Source organism: Macadamia integrifolia, chromosome 9 (assembly GCF_013358625.1).
Source record: "Macadamia integrifolia cultivar HAES 741 chromosome 9, SCU_Mint_v3, whole genome shotgun sequence".
NCBI lineage: Eukaryota > Viridiplantae > Streptophyta > Magnoliopsida > Proteales > Proteaceae > Macadamia > Macadamia integrifolia.
The window spans coordinates 38,060,979-38,080,057 of record NC_056565.1 but is presented as its reverse complement, the minus strand read 5'-3'; the positions used below and the strand labels follow the sequence as shown (position 1 = coordinate 38,080,057).

The window sequence follows — 19,079 nt, the reverse complement described above, 5'->3', positions numbered from 1 at the left end:
TTCAGTCTCTTATTTTTATTGTTTAAGCAATTGAAGTTGTAATTTTCAAGTTCTAGTTCTAGGTGACAAGAACAAGCTATGGAGCATGTCTTTCAAGTTCAATTTTTCTCTTCAGATTTGTTTTCTCTAGTACTAGAAATTTCAGATTTGGTTTATTCCAGATCTGATTTTTAGTACTGGTAGAATCTCAAATCGATCAAGTTTTTAGTTCAAGGATTGAAGCTCAAGAAAGTAGGCTCATTCAGTAGTCTTCTCACCCCCTCTCATTCCCTCTTCTTGCTACCCCTTCATTCTTAAAGTAGGATTTAAATTTCAGTTTTTACTTTGATACTTTCCCTTTCCCCCAAGATCCTTGGCCAGATGCATGTGTTGGCTTTGCCCCCTCTCTAGCTATGGAACCATCCTTTTATTTTGATTATTTACTTTTCAGCCCTTCCTATAAAGCCAAATAGAATAGCCCTTGTAAGAGTACTCTCTGGTCAAGTAGGGAAGCTCATATTGTTTATGGTGCATCCCTCGGGCTAAGTAGAGATACCTACTTATGTGCCTCTCTCTAGTTTTTTCCCCTTTTTATTTTATTTATTTATTTTTCAGCACTTTTTATTTCATTTATTTGATTTTTAATTGCGTGGTTTAAGTATTTAAACTTCTAGATGTGAATGGTTATGTCGTTTTTAGATGCACTTGTGTTAGGTCGGTAGTTAGAATTAGATCACCATAATGAATCTGTGCACTTTCGCATTACTAGAAGAAGCCTAAAATAAGTGGTTGTTCTCCTTGTGTTCGACCCGTTAGCTAGACTAATCCGTACGCTTGTGGTTACTTTTAAAATCCTAACAAACAGTTGCTTGCAATGTCCAGTGAACCATGGTTTGCTGATATTATCAACTTCTTAGTTTCGGGTGTGACTCCAGATCACTGGACCACCCAAGATAGGTATTAATTCCTTTCACAAGTTAAGCATTTCTTTTAGGATGATTCTTATATTTTTAAAGTTTGTCTTGACAAAATTATCAGGCGTTGTGCTAAATCATAAGCAACACTCGATTTTATATTTTTGCCATGATCATGCATATGGTGGACACTTTGGCCCTAGGAAGACTGCCACAATGGTTCTTCAATGCGAATTTTATTGGCCCACTCTTTTTTAAGATGCCTTTGATTTGTGCAAGGCTTGTCTCCCCTGCCAGTCTTTCGGCCGTGTCAATAAAAGGAACATGATGCCCCTCAACTCTATTTTGGTAGTTAAGATCTTTGATATGTGCGGTATTGATTTCATGGGTCCATTCCCTAATTCCTTCGGGAATTTATACATACTTTTGGCCATTGATTATGTTTCTAAATGGATAAAGGTCATACCTTGTAAATCTAATGACCACAAAGTGGTGGTTAAGTTTTTCAAAGAGAATATTTTTTCCCTATAATTAGTGATAGGAGTACTCATTTTCGTAATCGGCCTTTCGAGGCCTTGACGAAAAAGTATCGGATCACCCATAAGTTAGCTACCCCTTATCACCCCCAAACTAGTGGCCAAGTAGAGGTGTCTAATAGGCAAATCAAACAAATCTTAGAGAAAACTATTAATCCTAACTGTAAGGATTGGTCTCTTAGGCTCATTGATGCCTTGTATTTGTGGGCCCATCGGACTGCATTTAAGACTGACCTTGGTCAGTCTCCCTACCATTTGGCATATGGGAAAGCATGTCACTTACTATTTGAATTGGAGCATAAGGCCTTTTGGGCCATTAAGAAGCTCAACTTTGATTTGTCTGATGTGGTATTTGTCGTAGACTCCAACTATCTGAGTTGGAAGAACTTATGAATGATGCCTATGAAAGTTCTAGGATTTACAAGGAAAATACCAAAGCCTTCTATGATAAGCACATTCTGCGCAAATCTTTTACAATTGGTGATAAGGTCTTATTGTACAACTCTCGATTGCATCTTTCCCTAGTAAGCTTAGATCCCGATGGGATGACCCGTTTATTGTACATAAATCCCCATGGGGATGTGGAGATTCTGAATCCAAAAATAGAGGTAATTTCAAAGGTTAATAGTCAGCATTTAAAGCCATTCCTCGAGCTTCCTATTGCAGCTAGTGAAGAAGTCATGGATCTCCATGAACCACACAGTAGGAAAGTATGTGCAAATACCATCAATGCCTTAGTAACATGTTTAATCAAAAACACTCTAACGCCTTAGTCCTTGATTCCCTATTACTTCACAAGTGGTCTTGCTTTAAGATAAGGATGTTTTGGAAGAGACAAGGTGAGTTCCGAATTAATAAATATGCTAGTGTCTGAAATTGATGTGGGGGTCCCTAGATCAAGTATGAGAAGAATTATCTTTGCTCCGGATCAGTATGACCCTTACCTTTACCCATGGTTGGGGTTTGTTGTTTTTTTTTTCCTGAATTTTGGATGTATATTCATTGTAAACACCCACGAGACACAACTCGTCCTCTAGGGTTGTCGTAGTGGTTTAAAGGCTTGTTGCACATGCTAAGTGCAACCGTGATTCCTATGAAAGTGAATTAGGTTTTTTACTTTTTACTCTTTTTATTTTGCTCGAGGACTAGCAAAGTCTAAGTATGGGGGTATTCTGATGAGCACATTTATCTGTGAAATCTTAAGTAGTAAAGCATGCATTTTTATATACTTAAAATGGAGCTAACTTGGGTTTTTCTTTCTTTTTGCAGGTTTTGTATTAAAAGGCCTTAAGGACTATCGGGCGCCATATCTCCAATTTTACATGTAAAGAGGTCCCGTTTATTTTCATGGTTCCTTGTGTTCTACTCGTAGCTATGATGATCCGTACGCTTGCGGTTCCTTTTAAATCTCGAACATGTGTTAATTCACTTGACACAATCTCCCCCGGTAGGCAAACAGGCCCTAGTGAGTCTACAAAAATAGAAGATGAGCTTAGAAGCTCATTACTTCAACCCTTAAAACATGGGAGAGGGAGAGAAAGAAGAAGAAGTGAAGAAGAAGGAGAAGGAGAAGGAGGAGAAGGAGAAGAAGCTCGGCCACTTCCCTTTAGTTTCTGACACTTCCTCAAGTAAGGAAGCTCAATCCTACTTCCTTTTCACTTTTGGGTTTAGGTAGACTTAGGTATTGGGGTTTCACTAGGTTGGTGAGGTACATCTCAATCCTAATGACCAAAGAGAACATGGTTAGTGTGTATTGGACTCCCCCACACTCTTCTTGAGCTCTCAGAGGCATCTTTTGTTCAACTTGGGTGGCGTAACTTCCAATTGGCCTAGTGGAATTACGATCAACTATACTTAAATGAGAGCTGGGGTGATCCTTTATAAACCCCACAAACCAAATATGGTTATAGGATCCAAGGTAGTTTAAACCTGAAGTGAAGAACTTGTGTTGAACTGCCACCGATAGATCCTCCTGTAGATCAACCATCGATCGACACCATCTACCAGTGGATGATCAGACAAAAGAAAATTTCCTGTTTGTACCACTGGTAGATCAGATAGTGCAAACATCTACCAATGGATGGTCTGAGGGACAGAATTGAAATAAGTTTCTGTTTGGCTCACCGATTGATTCCACCAGTAGATCAGACATCTACTAGTGGCGTCAACTGGTGGATCCTGTTGAACTGTTCTCAAGACCAATTTTGGGAATTTTTGGGGACCCTTTACAACACATTTTTAACACTTGTAACTAGGCCGAAAATAATCAATTCCTGTGAGGTATAGCGGGGTTTGCTTTGGGCATTCATTTTGAAAAACTCTTCACCTAATCAGCAAACAAGGTGAGTGGGTGGTCTAACTTCTTTTTTGGAGTGTTTTAAATTATAGAATTATTGTAATTCCTTACACACGTCTTAATTTAATAATCTCATGTATGCTTAATCCTCAAAGTGTGAATTCCTAAATCTAAGTACTTTGAATACTTGGGGTATTATACACTGCATGTAAGATATTCGACAATAGAGATTTGGATAGATTCTCTGGAAGTGGTTCGTTGGTTTAATGCTACTTATTGATCAAGCTTGTTGGCCTTGGGCGTTGATTTTTTCTGTATTAGACGTGTCACAAACACTAACCTTGTTTAATTCTCTCAATACTAAATATTCTTTGCGTAGATTGTAAAATTCAAATGAAAAGTTGATTTGCACCCCAAAAAAAAAAGTTGATCTATAATATTTGTAACTATTATTGCTTACTCTAGGTAGTGCAAGTCCTGTTTCTCTAAACGATTTCTTTGCTTATTACTTTAAGGGATAAAATGCTATTTAGTAATGTGGCCCTTATGACCAAACATAGAAGGGTGCAAAATTATCGTCTTGCCCCATGTGAGATAAAAAATTCCATATATGTTGATGCTCCTGTGCAAGATCTCGTCGGCCCCCACACTAGTGTAAGTGCCACGCAACTAGGTAGCAATATATTGCCCTTAATTTTAATCCTCTTTTTTCCTTTCAAAGATAAAAAATTTCATGCTGACAGTTTTTTGGCAAAATTACGTGTTAGTGCTCCCTCCCCCACCCAATTCACACTGTTCATCCCCCTTAAAATGTCTAATTTAACCCCCATATTTTTCAGGGTTTCCTTAATTACCCTCCTCCAATGCCTGAAACTGCACACATGCAATAGAGGGAACCCTCCCCTTCTTTTCAAGATACTTCTTTTTTATTGGGCAAGAGAACGATAACTGGTCATGTGGCTACTATGCCAAGGCTTGGGGCAATGGGGGAGTGCACACGGGTATCCACCAATGAGCACATAGGGGCAGAGGGGTCATTTTCACAGAAACATGTGAGAGGGTGTAGGGAACAAGACCAATTATGGTTGTTTTCCCCTATTTTATATTCATTTATTGACAAACAGACACAAGCCTTAGATAATGATCATCCCCAGGATGACTACTCTAGTTAGCGGTGTTAGTCAGTCGGGCTTGGTCGGTCTTGGCCGGGTGTAATTAGGCTTGACCATTTTGAAGCCCTGCACCATGACTGATTGTTTACATTGGGTGGGTATGGTACAATTTATATTTGCTTGGTCGGGCTAGGGCTTTAATCGAGCTTCCTTAACTAGGCCTTTAATAGGGTAAATGCCTATTTAACAATCAACGGGCTTTGACTATAAACATATCTTAACATGTCTATGAGACAAATCCTATAACCCCCAACCATTTAGCTGAAGGTAAGATTCAATTAACCTATTTTTCCCCCTTTTTATATTAAAAACATGTCTTAACATTGCCTATCTTTAGCTTTTGGGCATTGGGGGTAAAATGAGAATTTCATTTAGTGATTAAAGGGTCAGGCTTAGGCGGGGATCAGTCCGAGCACTAATTAGGTTGACACATCATCACTCAAATAGGGTTTAAAAAATAGTAGAATTCCTCGTGACTCTCATGTTGGATGGTGACTAGTCGGATCTTCCAGAAATTGAGAATCTTGTTGTTTTCCTGTTCTCCTACCGACTTTTCATTTATGAGGTTCCCTTTTTTATTTTTGGGCTTTGTGCATCTCATCTCTATGTGGGATTCTCTTTTGATCGTGGGTCTCGCCCTTGGGCATCAGTAGAGATCAACATTGCATCGACTAAGATTGTGTCATTTCCTTGATTGTTATCATCTTTGAGTTGGGATATTCTTCTTTTGGCGTTATGCATTTCTTTGGTTTGCTCCATGGCCAATCAATCCTCTCTAGCTCTCTCAGGTGGTATCATCGAAACTCAAGGATCGAGAATCAGCCTATTCACCTTAGAATCGATCGGGACTGATCCCAATTTCTGCCGCTTTGAATCGGAGTATTCTTTCAAAAATTCCCTTGAATCGATGGGTTTTTAGATCAAATGGCCGATTCTAGGGTTATTGGACTGATTTTGGCCGATTCCGAGATGATTTGAATGGGTTCGGCAGAGACCTATACCTGTTCTTAAAACCCTGCAGTCTCTTTAACCCCCCGCCCCACCCGCGCCCCCCCACCCAAAAGGAAAAAAAAAAAGCCCTGTACTCAAATTGCCAATTCAGCTGCTACTTAGGTGCGAAAGTCCAAACCCTGTATTCTGTAACATGTTCGGTCATAATAAACTGAAGTAAAGAGGGAACGTAGAGGAGCAACGACTAGAAACATGGGGAGCGGCGAACCTAGTGAAGGCAAGAAACAGAAGCGGCCAAAGGACAAGAACTGCGGAGCTAGAAAGACCACCTCCTTCAAAAACCCTAATCGAATACCTCTTGGTCCTAACAGAGCCAAGTCGAAGAAGACGGAGGTGAAAACCGATAATGAGAAGAGCAACAAAAAACAAACTAAAGCTCATCAACTTCTTTCAAACCACGCTACTGCTTCTCAGCAGCTTAACTTCTTCCTGGATCGTTTCCAATCTTCCAATGGCTTAAAGCTTTCTTCCCTCGAGCTAGAAGCAATCAAAGGTTCTCTCTCTCTCTCTCTCTCTGAATTTTCTGTTTAAATGTTTGTAAATTATGAGTAAAACCCATGAAATTCATACTTCTACTACTACCAGGAAAATGGGAAAAACTTGCATTCAAAGATGTTTTTAGGCCCAGAGGAATCCAACAAGATCTCTGTTACTATTTGTAATTGAGGAAATTCACTAAAACTTACGCCTTTTATTTTTATTTTTTAAACCAACTTACAGTCCTATATTGACTCATTCCAACTCTACTGGGTTGAGTTCATCACTTCATCTAAGTGTTGTGTTCTGTCTCTGGTCAATTAAATGTATGCCTATGTAATTGGGTCTAAAACATACGCTTTTTGGGGTTTAAATGATTTGACTTTCTTATGCACCTAGACAAACTTTTGGTGATTTGACCCAGAGGAAACATGGTTATGAATTTTGCGATTATGTATATATGATGTGATACCCAACAGTTGAAATATTCTTTTACAGCACAATTATATGTGTGAGTGTGATGTAACACTGATTGACTCAGTGTTTGAATGAGAAGAATGAGCAGCCTTTAATTTACAATTTTGTCTATTTCATATCACAAGTCACAACATAGTGAAGTGGCATTTTATCGACACAAAGTTTTATGAATGGAATCAGCCATAGTAGAATGGAGACAGAGTTACGGGGAGAATGATTTTAACAGAATGGAGACAGAGTTATGGGAGAATGATTTTGGCGGTTTGACAGGACCTTAGGATTTATTTCAGCAAGAACATGGTCCATCAGAGATTCTTTTAATGTCAGGATCTCCCCAGACTCGTTGTACTTTCCTGCCTTCATGGTGACAAAGACATGTACTGATTGATATGGAAATGTGGACAACTGTTTTAAATTTTCAATTTAGGATACAGTATGGGGAAAATCCCTATCCATTATACTCTGGAATGCCTTGGTGGCTTGGTCAATGGCTATCGCCTTGGCCTAAAGGTTCTAAAAGAGAAATTGCTGATCCTTTAGACAATTTTCAGCCATGAGGGTTCATAGTAGCTTATCATAAATCAGTATTGCAGAACTTGAGGTAGGTGTGGTGTTCCTGCAGTATGTTTAGTTTTAAGTAGGCCCTTGCATAATTATCTGTCAAGCCAAGCTTCAACCGAGCCAATTTCCAAGAACTTAGACATAGATGTGAGTAGTAATTGTGCATGATTAGCTTCACAGATGAGCAATACAAATGATTTATGCCTGGAAAATATTTATGGATGACCAATCTATTGGATAGGCCAGTTAATACACAATCATGAATTGTGTGTCACTGTCTCTTGGATGACCGAACCCTCTCCAACGGCTCTCCCCGTCGGATCTCTCCTCCCTCCCCCTTCCCCCCTCCCATCACCTTCCATCCACCTATGGTCCCCTCGCCTCTCCCTCCTCCTCCCCCTTCCACCCCCAAGCCATGGAATCTTGTAGCCTCTGCCTCTACTCCCTCTCCCTCCCTTCCTTCCTTCCTTCCTTCCTTCCTTCCCCTGCGGGACATACCCTTCACTTCATTCCTCCCTCGATCATCAGCGACCTGCCTGTCGGCATTTTCCCCTCTGGGATCCTTGCGTCCGAGAATGCTAAATGGAAAAACTGCCTATTAGACATTTTCTAGGCAGCTGCCCACCTTTCCACATTGTCAAAGCTTCCCTCTCTAAACAATGGTGTATCAAGGGTAGACTCTCCACTTTTATGCTGGACAATGGCCTTTTCGTGTTTGATTTCTTAGATGTCTCCGACAAGACCACTGCCCTCAAAGCCGTCCCTTGGTAAGTAGGCCGCAAGTCCATCTTCCTTAGGCAATGGGACAAATTTACCTCTCTTAGCAAGGTTGATTACAAATCCATCTAGATATGGATCACCCTCCCATCGCTGCCCCTTCACTTTTAGTGTTTGGAGGGCCTCAGTATCATGGGATCTATCATTGGAAAGCCTCTCTTGTTGGATTTTCGAACTAAGACAATGGACAAAATATCCTACGCTTGAATTTTTGTTTGAAATTACTGCTGATTGCATCCCGCCGGCCTTAGTTTCCATTTACGAAATGAGGAATATTACTTCACTCAATCGGTTTGATACGAGTGGCTCCCTCCTCATTGCACTTCATGCAAGACCTTTAAGCATCAAACTTCATGCTGTACGGTAATGAAACCATTGATAAACACTGTCAGATTTCACCAAGATAAGCATGCCTCTTTGCCAGAGGAAACTACAAGAGATCGTTCCACTTCTTCGGTCCAAGATCAACCCATTAGTCCTCATAGAAGACACCGATGCTGGAATAGCAGCCGTATGGCACAACCGAAGGCCTTCGAAGACTCTGATCCCATCGTTTGGCCTGCTTCCCTTGATCCAACGGTCTATTCCCTTGAAACTGAAGGACAAAATTGGCTAGTCGACCATCTCAGCCATGTCTGCAACCGCCTTTGAAGGCATCAACACCAGCTCGCCTTCCACTGGTCTTTGGCCCCCTTGTTAGCCTCGTCTGTGATCGGTTGTGTCCAACCGGTCTCCTACGCCACGTCTCCATCCGCATCTGAAGGCGCCAACACCACTTCTCCTTCCTCTGTCCTTCTTGAGGCTTCTCTGGCCTGCCTTTGGTCAGCAGCTATTGGCACTCAGATAATCATCCCTGGCCTCTCCAAGGCCCTGAAGCGTACTTTTACGAAACTGCCTTTGAAGGGGTTAGCACCACCTCCTCTCCCTTTGTGAACAAGAATGACTTGCCTGTGGTTCGATCAAAGAACCCCTGTGCCCCCTGAAGCTGCCTTCTTCCTAGGCCCCCTTGCTTGGTCCGCAAGCCCCTTTGCTTACTGTTAACACCCTAGTTGGAGATACTAATAGCATACTACTCCCTGTTCACTCAGTTTCTCCCTTGTCTTTTGAGGAGAGCTTTGCTAACCTCCCCCATGGCAACCACACCTCCCCTGTGACTCGGCCTCTAATCCCCAATAACCCTACCACCAACCTTCCCTCCACCCCTGTGCATACCTTCCCATCCTTTGCCCCCCAAAGAAAGATGAAGCCCATCAAACCTTGCACTCTATCCAAAGCGACTGGGAAACCCCTGCACAACCACCAGCCCTTCCCCTCAAAGAATACCACTGCAGAACCAAAACCAAACCCAAACACAAACCCAAACCCAACCCAAACCCAAACCCAAGACCAAAATCTCATCTTCGTCTTCCAAGTCCTTTCCCATCTCTGCTGAGCTTTTGATTCCCCCCTTCCCCTATTTAAATGATCTTGTGGGTCATTTGGAACGTCAGAGACCTCAATTCCTCTGCAAAGCAAGCTGTGATTTGTTCTCGCCTCAAATCCTCTAAAGACATCCTGTGCTACCTCTTGGAAACCAAAATCCTCCAGGCTAATGCCTCCCATATTGCTGCTTCTTTAGCCCCCTCTTGGTCCTTCTACTCTAACTATGATCACTCTCCCAATGGTCGCATTTAGATCCTCTGGAACCCTCTCCTCTTGCACGTAACTCCCATTGCCTCCTCCCCTCAAGTCGTTCACTTTTACTTCTCCTCTCTTGTTGGATCCCCTCCCTTTTTCTTCTCGGTGTCTATGCTCTTAATTGATCTTCTGAAAGGCACACTCTCTAGGCTGACATCCACTCCTTTTCCCCCGTTTCCTCGTTTGCCCCTTGGGGCATTAGGGGTGACCTCAGTGTGGTTCGTGTTACCCATTAGAAATCTGGAGGGGCCCCCATTTATCCTTCTTCTGTTGATCCTTTCAACGATTGCATCGATGACATAAACATGAGTGACCTTAGATGGTCTGACTCTATGCTCACTTGGCATAATCGTCGCACTGGCCTGGACCGGGTGACTAGTCAATGAGACTTGGCTCAATCATTTTCCCTCCTCTCATGCTTGCTTCGATCTCCCAGGCATCTCTAATCATTCCTAATCTCCCTCTATGTTCAACCCAAATCTCTTTTGGCCCCAGTCCCTTCAATTTCTTTGCCATGTGGACCCTCTATGAGGACTTCATTCCCATTGTCTACGACTCCTGGGCCATTCCAATTCCTATCTCTTCCTCCCCTCTTATTGCCTTCGCCAAAAAGCTTAAAAATGTCAAAGCAGTTAAAGCTTGGAACTCCTCCTTTGGGAACATCTCTGATAGAGTCAAGGATTGTCAAGGTAGGCTTGACTGTATCCTAGCCAGGCTCCAACTCGATATCCTCAATGTTGAGCTTGCTGAGGAAGAAAAGCTGACTGCCTCTGAGCTAACTTCCCTTCTTTCCTAATAGTAAAGTTTCCTCCGCTAAAAATCCAGAATCAAATGGCTCGAGCTTGGGGATTCCAACTCTACATACTTTCATCGGTCTCTAAAAAGTCCATAACAATTCCAACTCCATCACTAAGCTTCTCTCCTCCTCTGGGGTTGACCTCACGTCGCCCTCTGAGATCAAGTCCGAAGCGGTCTCCTATTTTGTTAACCTCTTCCACCCTACCCCACCTTCCTCCTCTCCCTTAATCCCCCCAACCTCTTAAACAGATTTGTCCCCGATCATCTCCTTTCTTCCCTCCTTGCCATCCCTTTTGATGATGAGATTCTGGCTGCCATCCTTTCCTATAAGTCCAACAAAGCCTTGGGCCTCGATGGTTTTAGTATGAGGTTCTTCTCCTCCTATTGGCACATTATTCGCGATGACCTCATCTTCGCCATCAAAAGCTTTTTTCTTAAACCCAGCTAAATTTCTGCATCAACCACTCCTTCCTCTCCTCATTCCCAAAAAAAAAGGGCACCCTTTCTATGGCTGATTTTTGGCCCATTTCCCTTTACAACCTCCTAGACAAATTCATTGCCAAAATCCTGGCTAATCAGATCTAGAAGGTTATTGACTCCCTCGTCAGCTTCAATCAATCCGCTTTCATTGTCGACAGAAGCATTGCTGACAATATCATCCTTTGTCACGAGATCGTTAAAGGATTTGATTGTAAGTCACACTCCTCTACGGCTTTCCGTAAGATTGACATCCACAAAGCTTTTGACTCTATCCACTGGGACTTCATTAATAAATCCTTCTCTAGATGTCCTTCCCTCCATCTTTCGTTCATTGGATTCACTCCCACATCTCTACTCCTAAATTCTCAGTTCTCATCAATAGTAGCCTTACTGGTTACTTCCCTCTTCTGTTGGCATCAGGTCAAGATGCCCCCTTTTCCCCTTCCTTTTCTCTCTCTTGCCCTTAAGGTCCTATCCTATTCTATCCAATCCTCTACCGACCTCCACTTCATCTCTCCCATCCCTAAATTTAAAGCCTTCATGCTTTGTTGGGCTCAAATGTAAGCCACACTAATTATACTAACTGCAAGCTTATAGTATCAGCTGTAGTTATGGGTCGAACTCAGGGAGGCTAAGTGCTTAATTAACACACTTCCAAATTAGGCAGAGTGCAAATATTAAGAGAGTTGACTATACTAATTTAACTAAAAATAAAAGACATAGCACTGGAAATTAAATAAAAGAAAAAAAGAACTTTCTTGAATGGAGAAATGCAGAGGCTTGAGAAGAGAAAAATCCAGCTTGTAAAATAATCTTCAAATCTTCCTTGCTTCCAATAACTTGTATGGAGATTACAAAAAGTGAAAATTGCCAAATCTTCCTATTAACTTAAGGTAAAATTACAACTAAAAAAATTACAACTTTTAAACATAAAATATTCAAAGCTAAACTAATGAAGTGAAAGAAGAAAGAGAGGGGAGAGGGAGCTTGGTTTTCTCAGAGAGAAGTGAGCTTCTCTATTTATAGAGTTCAGCTACCTAAAGAATGAGAAGAAAGAAAAATAGAAAGCAAATAAAAATCAAAACCTATAATAAAAACTACCCAAAATTTGATAATCTAATTCCCTTTACAATATTTCTCTTAATCCCAAAGTAGAAGATATGATAGGATTCTTCTAGAATATTGTCCCCGGAGGGACTGTTTTAAATACTTGGGGTCTATCATTGATAAAGAGGGGGATATAGAGGATGATGTTGCCTATAAGATTAAAGTGGGGTGGATGAAGTGGCGAGGTGCGATGGGAGTGTTATATGACAAAAGAATATCTATTAAACTTAAGGGAAAATTTTACAGGACAATTATATGACCAACTATAACGTATGGAGCGGAATGTTGGGCAGTCAAGAAGAGTACTTTGAATAAATTGACTGTAACGGAGATGAGAATGTTGAGACTTGAGAGGTCTGTGCGGCAAGACCAGGAGAGAGGGTAAGGAATGAGTGTATTAGAAATGATTTGGGGGTTGCACTAATCCAAGACAAACTTCGTGAGAGCCGGTTGAGGTGGTATGACCATGTCTAACGGATACCTATGGAGGCCCCAGTAAGGAAGAATGACTAGATTCACTTGGAAGGAACTAGAAAAGGTAGGGGCAAGCCTAAGAGGACTATTAATGAAGTAGTCCGAAAAGATATGCAAAGTGTAGGGCTCGACCCTAGTATGACTTCAGATAGAGTTGCGTGGAGAACAAGGATCCGTGTTGCTGACCCCCTATAGGGGATGTTTCCATGATGCATCTTTTTATGTTGTTGTACCTTCTTCTATTATCCCTATGTTTCTTTTTTCTAACCTATCCTTTATGCTTCTTTCCTTTCTATTTTCCATATTGGATCCATGTAGCCGACCTCATTCAGTTCGGATAAGGTTATGATTGTTGTTGTTGTTGTATAGAAGATCATAAATATGAACTATTAAAAATTCATCCCAACATGTGGTTTAAAACCAAAATAGAAGGTTGACTCAACCTAAATCTTCCTTGTAGAAATCGTTCACTTCATAAGAAATCCTTAGAGTTTATTCTGCAGATTTTGCGAATAGGGAATCTTTAGAATGGCTAGAGTTTGGTTCCTTGGGCCGAATTTGACACTTGTACTCCATTTGGTTCACTTTTGGCCTGAATTCTGAAAATAAGAGAAAATACCTAAAGTAGCTATGTTCTGGGATTTAAATGATGTAAATAATTGAATTAGTTTGTATATAAAAAATGCTCAACATGCTCACCCATCTCGCCTTTGCTGATGACCTCATGATCTTTTCCAAAGTTGACCCCAGATCCATCTCTTCTATCATGACCTCCCTCCACCATTTTGAATCCCTCTCTGGCCTCCGCAACAACCTCCTTAATCCAACATCTTCCTCTCGGGTGTGTCGGACTCCCGCAGAGATCACCTCCTGGCCATCTCTGGTTTCTCCCTAGGCTCCTTCTTGGTCAAGTACTTCGGGCTCCCCCTCATCTCCTCCAGACTCTCTGCTCACTATTGTTCCCCCATTCTTGACTCCATCAAGAAAAATCTCCACTGTGGAAAGGAAAACTCCTTTCTTATGCTGGTCGCCTTGTCCTCATCAAGTCTGTCTTCTAATCCCTGTACCTTTATTGTTTTGGCATTTCCACCCTCCCCTCCATTGCCAAATCCATTGACTCCCGTCTCTGCTCCTTCCTTTGGGAAGGTGTCGAAACCTCCAAATTCCTCCACCCATCAGCTGGTCTAAAGTCTGCTCCCCAAGGGCTGAAGGTGGGCTAGGTCTAAGAACAATTACTGGTACCAACTCTGTCGGCATCCTCAAGCTCATCTGGAAGATTGTCTCCAAACATCGCTGCATTTGGGTCTCTTGGATCTACTCCTCCCCTCTTAAAAATGAATCCCTTTGGTCTGCTGTGCCCTCCTTAGGTGCCTTTTCTATTTGGCTCTCTATCCTCTCATCTAGGCCTGCTGCCTTTAACGACCTCTCCTATGTATTGGCAATGGCTCCTCCACCTCCCTTTGGCTTGATCCATAATATCCTTCAGGTATCCTCGCCAATTTGGTCCCTCCCAAAGCTATCTTTGCCTCTAGCCTTCCCAGATGTTCTAGGGTGTCTTCCATCCTCCCCCAACGGCTGGTCCCCCTGCTCCTCCCCCCCTCTCGGATCTCTGGTCTGCTCTTACGCCCATCCCCTTGGGCATCGTGGAAGGGGCGACGAGATTATTTGGTCGCCCTCCTCTACGGGCTCCTTCACTTCTGCCTCTGCGTGGGATTTTATTCGTACCAAAATTGTGCTTGTTCTTTGGCATAAACTGTTTGGTTCAAAGGCCATATCCTTCGCCACAGTTTCACTGTCTGGCATGCTCTCTCCAGTTGCCTCCCTACACAATCCTTCGTCATCCATTGACACATCCGGGTCCCCCCGTCCTGCTACCTGTGTTTGAAGGGTTCTGAAGATGCTGACCACCTCTTTTTCTCTTGTACCTTCTCATCTTCTATCTAGAAGAAGGCTCTCAAATCCATTTGGCCATCCTATAGAATCCCCCCTCCTATTTTGTAGTCCCCATCCCCCTTTAGTTTGGCCTTTTGGCTTTTTCCCCCCCTTTGTATATTATTCTTCCTGGTAATGAATTATTTATTCATTAGAAAAAAAAAAACACACACACACACACAATCATGAATTATTCTCTCAGATTGTTCATAAAAAAGAAAAAAAACCTGCCTTTTTTTTTTATTTATAATAATTTCTCCAGGATCTGTTATGACAGTAATATATGAAGCATTATAATGAGGTGACAAAATAATTCAGGATCATATGGTTATAAAATAATGAGGAAAAAGAAATAATGTGAATAGAAGCTTGGAGTTTTCCTCAACTATTATGGCTTAGGTTCTCACCATATTGATTTAACACAATGGGAACTGAAGCTATTACTTCACCGATTAGCATAGATTTCCGCTTTCTTGGCTTCAAGTTTGTTTAGTACCTACCCCCATGCACAAAGCTACCAGGCAAGCAAGGAAATTTGATGGTTCTCTGGGCTTAGCACTGCACATTATGGGCATTAGGTTGGGCTGGCCCCAATCCAACCAACAACTCTGAGCTGTAAAGAGAGGCCTCCTGTCTGGTTCAACCTGGCTTGTCTGGGCAAGAGAAAATTCCAATATTTACCATTGACATGTATTACATTATGAGTTCACATGTACAATATAGTTTAGGGCTATTCCATTGTTCCCTTATGTATAAATTGCACTTGCATTAGGCTATTCTCAAGTTAATCTATTTATCTTTGATCATTATCTGTTAGATTGACACATTTATGTAAATTCCATATCAAACTCCATAAGTTACTCTGAGCTTTTAAGTAAGGGCTACCATATGTATGTCAATGCACATCAACATGCCCTTGCATGTGCAGGCCATAAGCACACGGTTCTGCACGTGACACCATCGCATGGCACCAAGGGGCACAAAGTGTACGGGTACAACAGCACAGAAAAAAACTAGGGATCAAACACTTGACCTTCTGGCTCCGATACCATGTTACAACCGCTTATCCCAAAAGCTCAAGCTTTCAAGTAAGGGCTACAACAATCTATATAAACACACATCAACAGTTGATATGTTCAAAGTTGAGTTTAACTTTGTCCTTTGTATTCTATATCAACTTCTATTCATAACTTATTAGGTTTAGTAACTAATATATATTCAATGTGTAAGAAAAACTGAAAAATTCTGTTAGTAATTTTGCATAGATGTTGATGGGATCCTAATCACCGTGATAAGGAAAACCAGGAATAACCAGGATTGCAGGGCTAGAGAAAAGCCAGAAATAAGGGATGTTCTGTAACTCACAACAGTGTAATCTGATAGGAACAGAATTCTGGTCGAATGTACCTGTGGACATGATAAATAAAACCTCAAAGTGTGATCAACATCCAACATCTGCATGTGGGATTATAGGTCTGTCACAGAATTGGATAGTATCATAGTTTTTAAGGCGCTGCTAAGGCGACGCCTTACTACAAGGCGCTGATGCGGTCTAGAGATGGTAAGGCAGTGCTCCGCCTTACGTGAAGTGGTGCCTTATGGGTTTTTTTTTTTTTTTAAACACATTTTAAAATTACTTGATGAAGATCCAAATATAGATTTTTTATTGGTAGGTGTATGATTTTATTAACACTTGAGATGTATGTGATCAACTTTACTCCACCAAAAATAACCAAAACAAACAAAACAAAAACACGATTCACAAATAGGGTTTGGATTTTGTTAAGGGTTTTAAGAAAGGGCTTTGAGAAGGAATCAAGAAACAAGGAAGAACCACTTATCTAGGCGACCATTTTGCTCCGGTAGCGGTGAGTTTGCTCTGGTAGCGGTGAGCTTCATTCTTCATTAACAGGAGTAGAAATATAGTGGATGATCTTAGGGCTTAGGCACTCATTTTGGCATCATAGAGGCAAATATAATAAATACTTGCATTTTGTATGTCTTCTTTTCTTTATTTTTATAATTTTGCTTCATAATTATGTATTTATATTATATGTTAATATGTTATGATGATTGATAATTGATGAAGATGAACTTAGTTTATTCACTTTATTGATTTGTTTTTTTTATGAATATCTTACATTGGTTTGAATATGAACTTTCAATATTTATTTAACATATGAGTAATAGGATTCAACTAAGATTTGAGCCAAATAGATTAGTTTTATAAAAAAATTACATATGAACGCTTTAGTCAATAAGGCGACGCTTTATGCCCGCCTTATTGCTAAGGCGCTCCGAAAGACCCTCAAACGCCTCCGTCGCCTTACCGCCTTAAAAACTATGGATAGTATACTAAAGCAGGATTAGAAGTCAGGAAACGGCATATAAATGGAGATTATTGATCCAGTCTATTGCAGTTGTAGAAACCATAAAAGAAGTGCTGCAAAACCAGATTAGAAAGCAAAGAAAGAGAAGTTTCTAAATTGGGAAGAGGCTGGAAAACGGCAGCTAATACCCTCTAATCCTCTAGCACCATGCGCAGGTTATTGGGGTAGAAAACTTGATGCAAATCGGCAGAGTTAAAATGAGGACGGAACTCTGAGGATAAGAAAAATAGATGAAGAAGGACTGAACAATAAGACATACCGGTCTCCCCCCAACCTGTAGGTCTCCAACCTATCTTCTCAAAGGCATCTCACCTGGGGCTGTCTCTCACAGCAGTGGTCATCTCTCACAAGCAGACACATGCATAAAGCACTCAAAAGTTTGCTATAAAAATCAGGGGGTGGTGGTGGTTTAAAGACTGCCGCCACCTTTACATTTATTAACTGTGTTGAATCAAAAACTAGAAACTCTCCTTGGTTAGTGGAGAGACTTACAAAATAGAAACTAATTACAACTCAAAATAGAAACTGAATAAAGCCTAGCATTGCTAATGACTTTTTTTTTGCTAAAAGATGATTTTATTGGAAGAAAAAAGGAAGATATATCAAAAGCAAAAATAAAATAAATGGAACATGGCCGAGACCACTAGAGCAACTTGCAAACTCCACCTTCTGCATGGCCATCAGCAGAGAGAGCAAGCTGGGCCCTAGCAGAATCTGAATCTATGCCTGTCCATCGCATCATTCTCTAACTCCATCACTATGTGCCTCGGGAAGGACACAGCAGTTTCAGAAATCCCAGTTTTTGAAGCCTTCTTTGCAAGATAGTCAGCAACTGCGTTGGCCTCGCGAAAGAAGTGTGAAATTTTCCACGAGATAAGAGTTCAGGAATGGGGTAATGGACACCAAACGTTGGAGCACAAACCATGGAATCTGGTTTTTCTGCACTGCAGCCACCACACCAGCAGAATCGGACTCAATCCACACTCCCCTAACTCCAGAATTTTTTGCCATCAGCAACCCCTCCAAGACCGCCTCAAACTCAGCTTCAGAGATTTTCTTGATGCCCAAGAAAATGCTGAAAGAATTGCATACCTGTCCTTCATTGTCTCGCACAACACCACCTGCGCCTGCCCTTCCTGGATTCCCCAGGGAGCTACCGTCAACATTGATTTTAATCCAGTTCGGAGGAGGTTTGCACCAATGCACTTCCAGAGGGGGAACAAAAATGGGGGCTTCAGTGGGTAAACGCAATTTTCTGCAGCATAAAACATCGCTGATATTCTTCACCTCTCCCTTCGATTTTCCCAAATAAAGGCCAAGCTCCTTGCAAATAAATTCAATGATATGGGCATCGGTTCTAGCTTTATCCTCATGACACCCTCTGTTCCTTTCCCACCAGATATTAGCAGCAATAATGGGAAAGCTCATTAACCATGGATTTTTTTAAGTTTAAAATTCTTGCCTTGGACTTCCACCACATGAGCAGCCCTTCAACAAAAAGAAGCACTGGCCAAGAGATTCCTAAGCATGCGCAGAATTTTTCCCATTTGCAGACTGAATAAGGGCATCGAAGAAAAACATGATCAATGCAGTCTTCATCCTGGTTGCATAAGAAGCATTTAGATACCAGCTGAATGCCTTTCCTTTTAGCCAGATCGTCCGTTGGGAGCCTTTTGTGGGCAAGCCGCCACCCTAAGGTAGAGTACCTAGGGGGAAGCCCTTTTCTCCAAACCAGAGAGAACCAAGAAACCTTTGGAGATTTTTCCCTAATTTCTTCCCATGCAGAAGCCGTGGAAAGGTTCCCATAGGCGACAGCTTCCAGGCACAAACTCCTCCACCTGACCAAGAGGAAGGCTGATCTCCTTAATAATTCTGAACATATTATTAAGAAGATTAGAACTCACCACTGGAAGGTTCCATTGTCCGTCCCGGATAAACTCCCCTATTGGAAGGTTCCATTGCTAATGACTAAGCACGCAAAGTAGAAAATAATCAAATGGTTACTTAATATAATATCAATC

At 41.5% G+C, this 19,079-nt stretch overlaps 1 protein-coding gene across 4 annotated transcripts in view; it reads left to right on the top strand.

The window, feature by feature from the left end:
* The first annotated feature begins 5,936 nt into the window (after positions 1 to 5,936).
* LOC122089195 (protein CMSS1) overlaps positions 5,937 to 19,079 on the top strand; it is a 51,127-nt gene continuing 37,984 nt past the window's right edge. For 2 of the 4 annotated variants that reach the window (XM_042658734.1, XM_042658733.1), the window contains exon 1: positions 5,940 to 6,401. In XM_042658734.1, the coding sequence (XP_042514668.1) occupies positions 6,101 to 6,401 (301 nt within the window). In that variant the 5' untranslated portion in view covers positions 5,940 to 6,100. Of the gene's footprint in view, positions 6,402 to 19,079 lie in introns of all 4 variants that reach the window. The other 2 variants (XM_042658735.1, XM_042658732.1) reach the window with 2 other exon arrangements.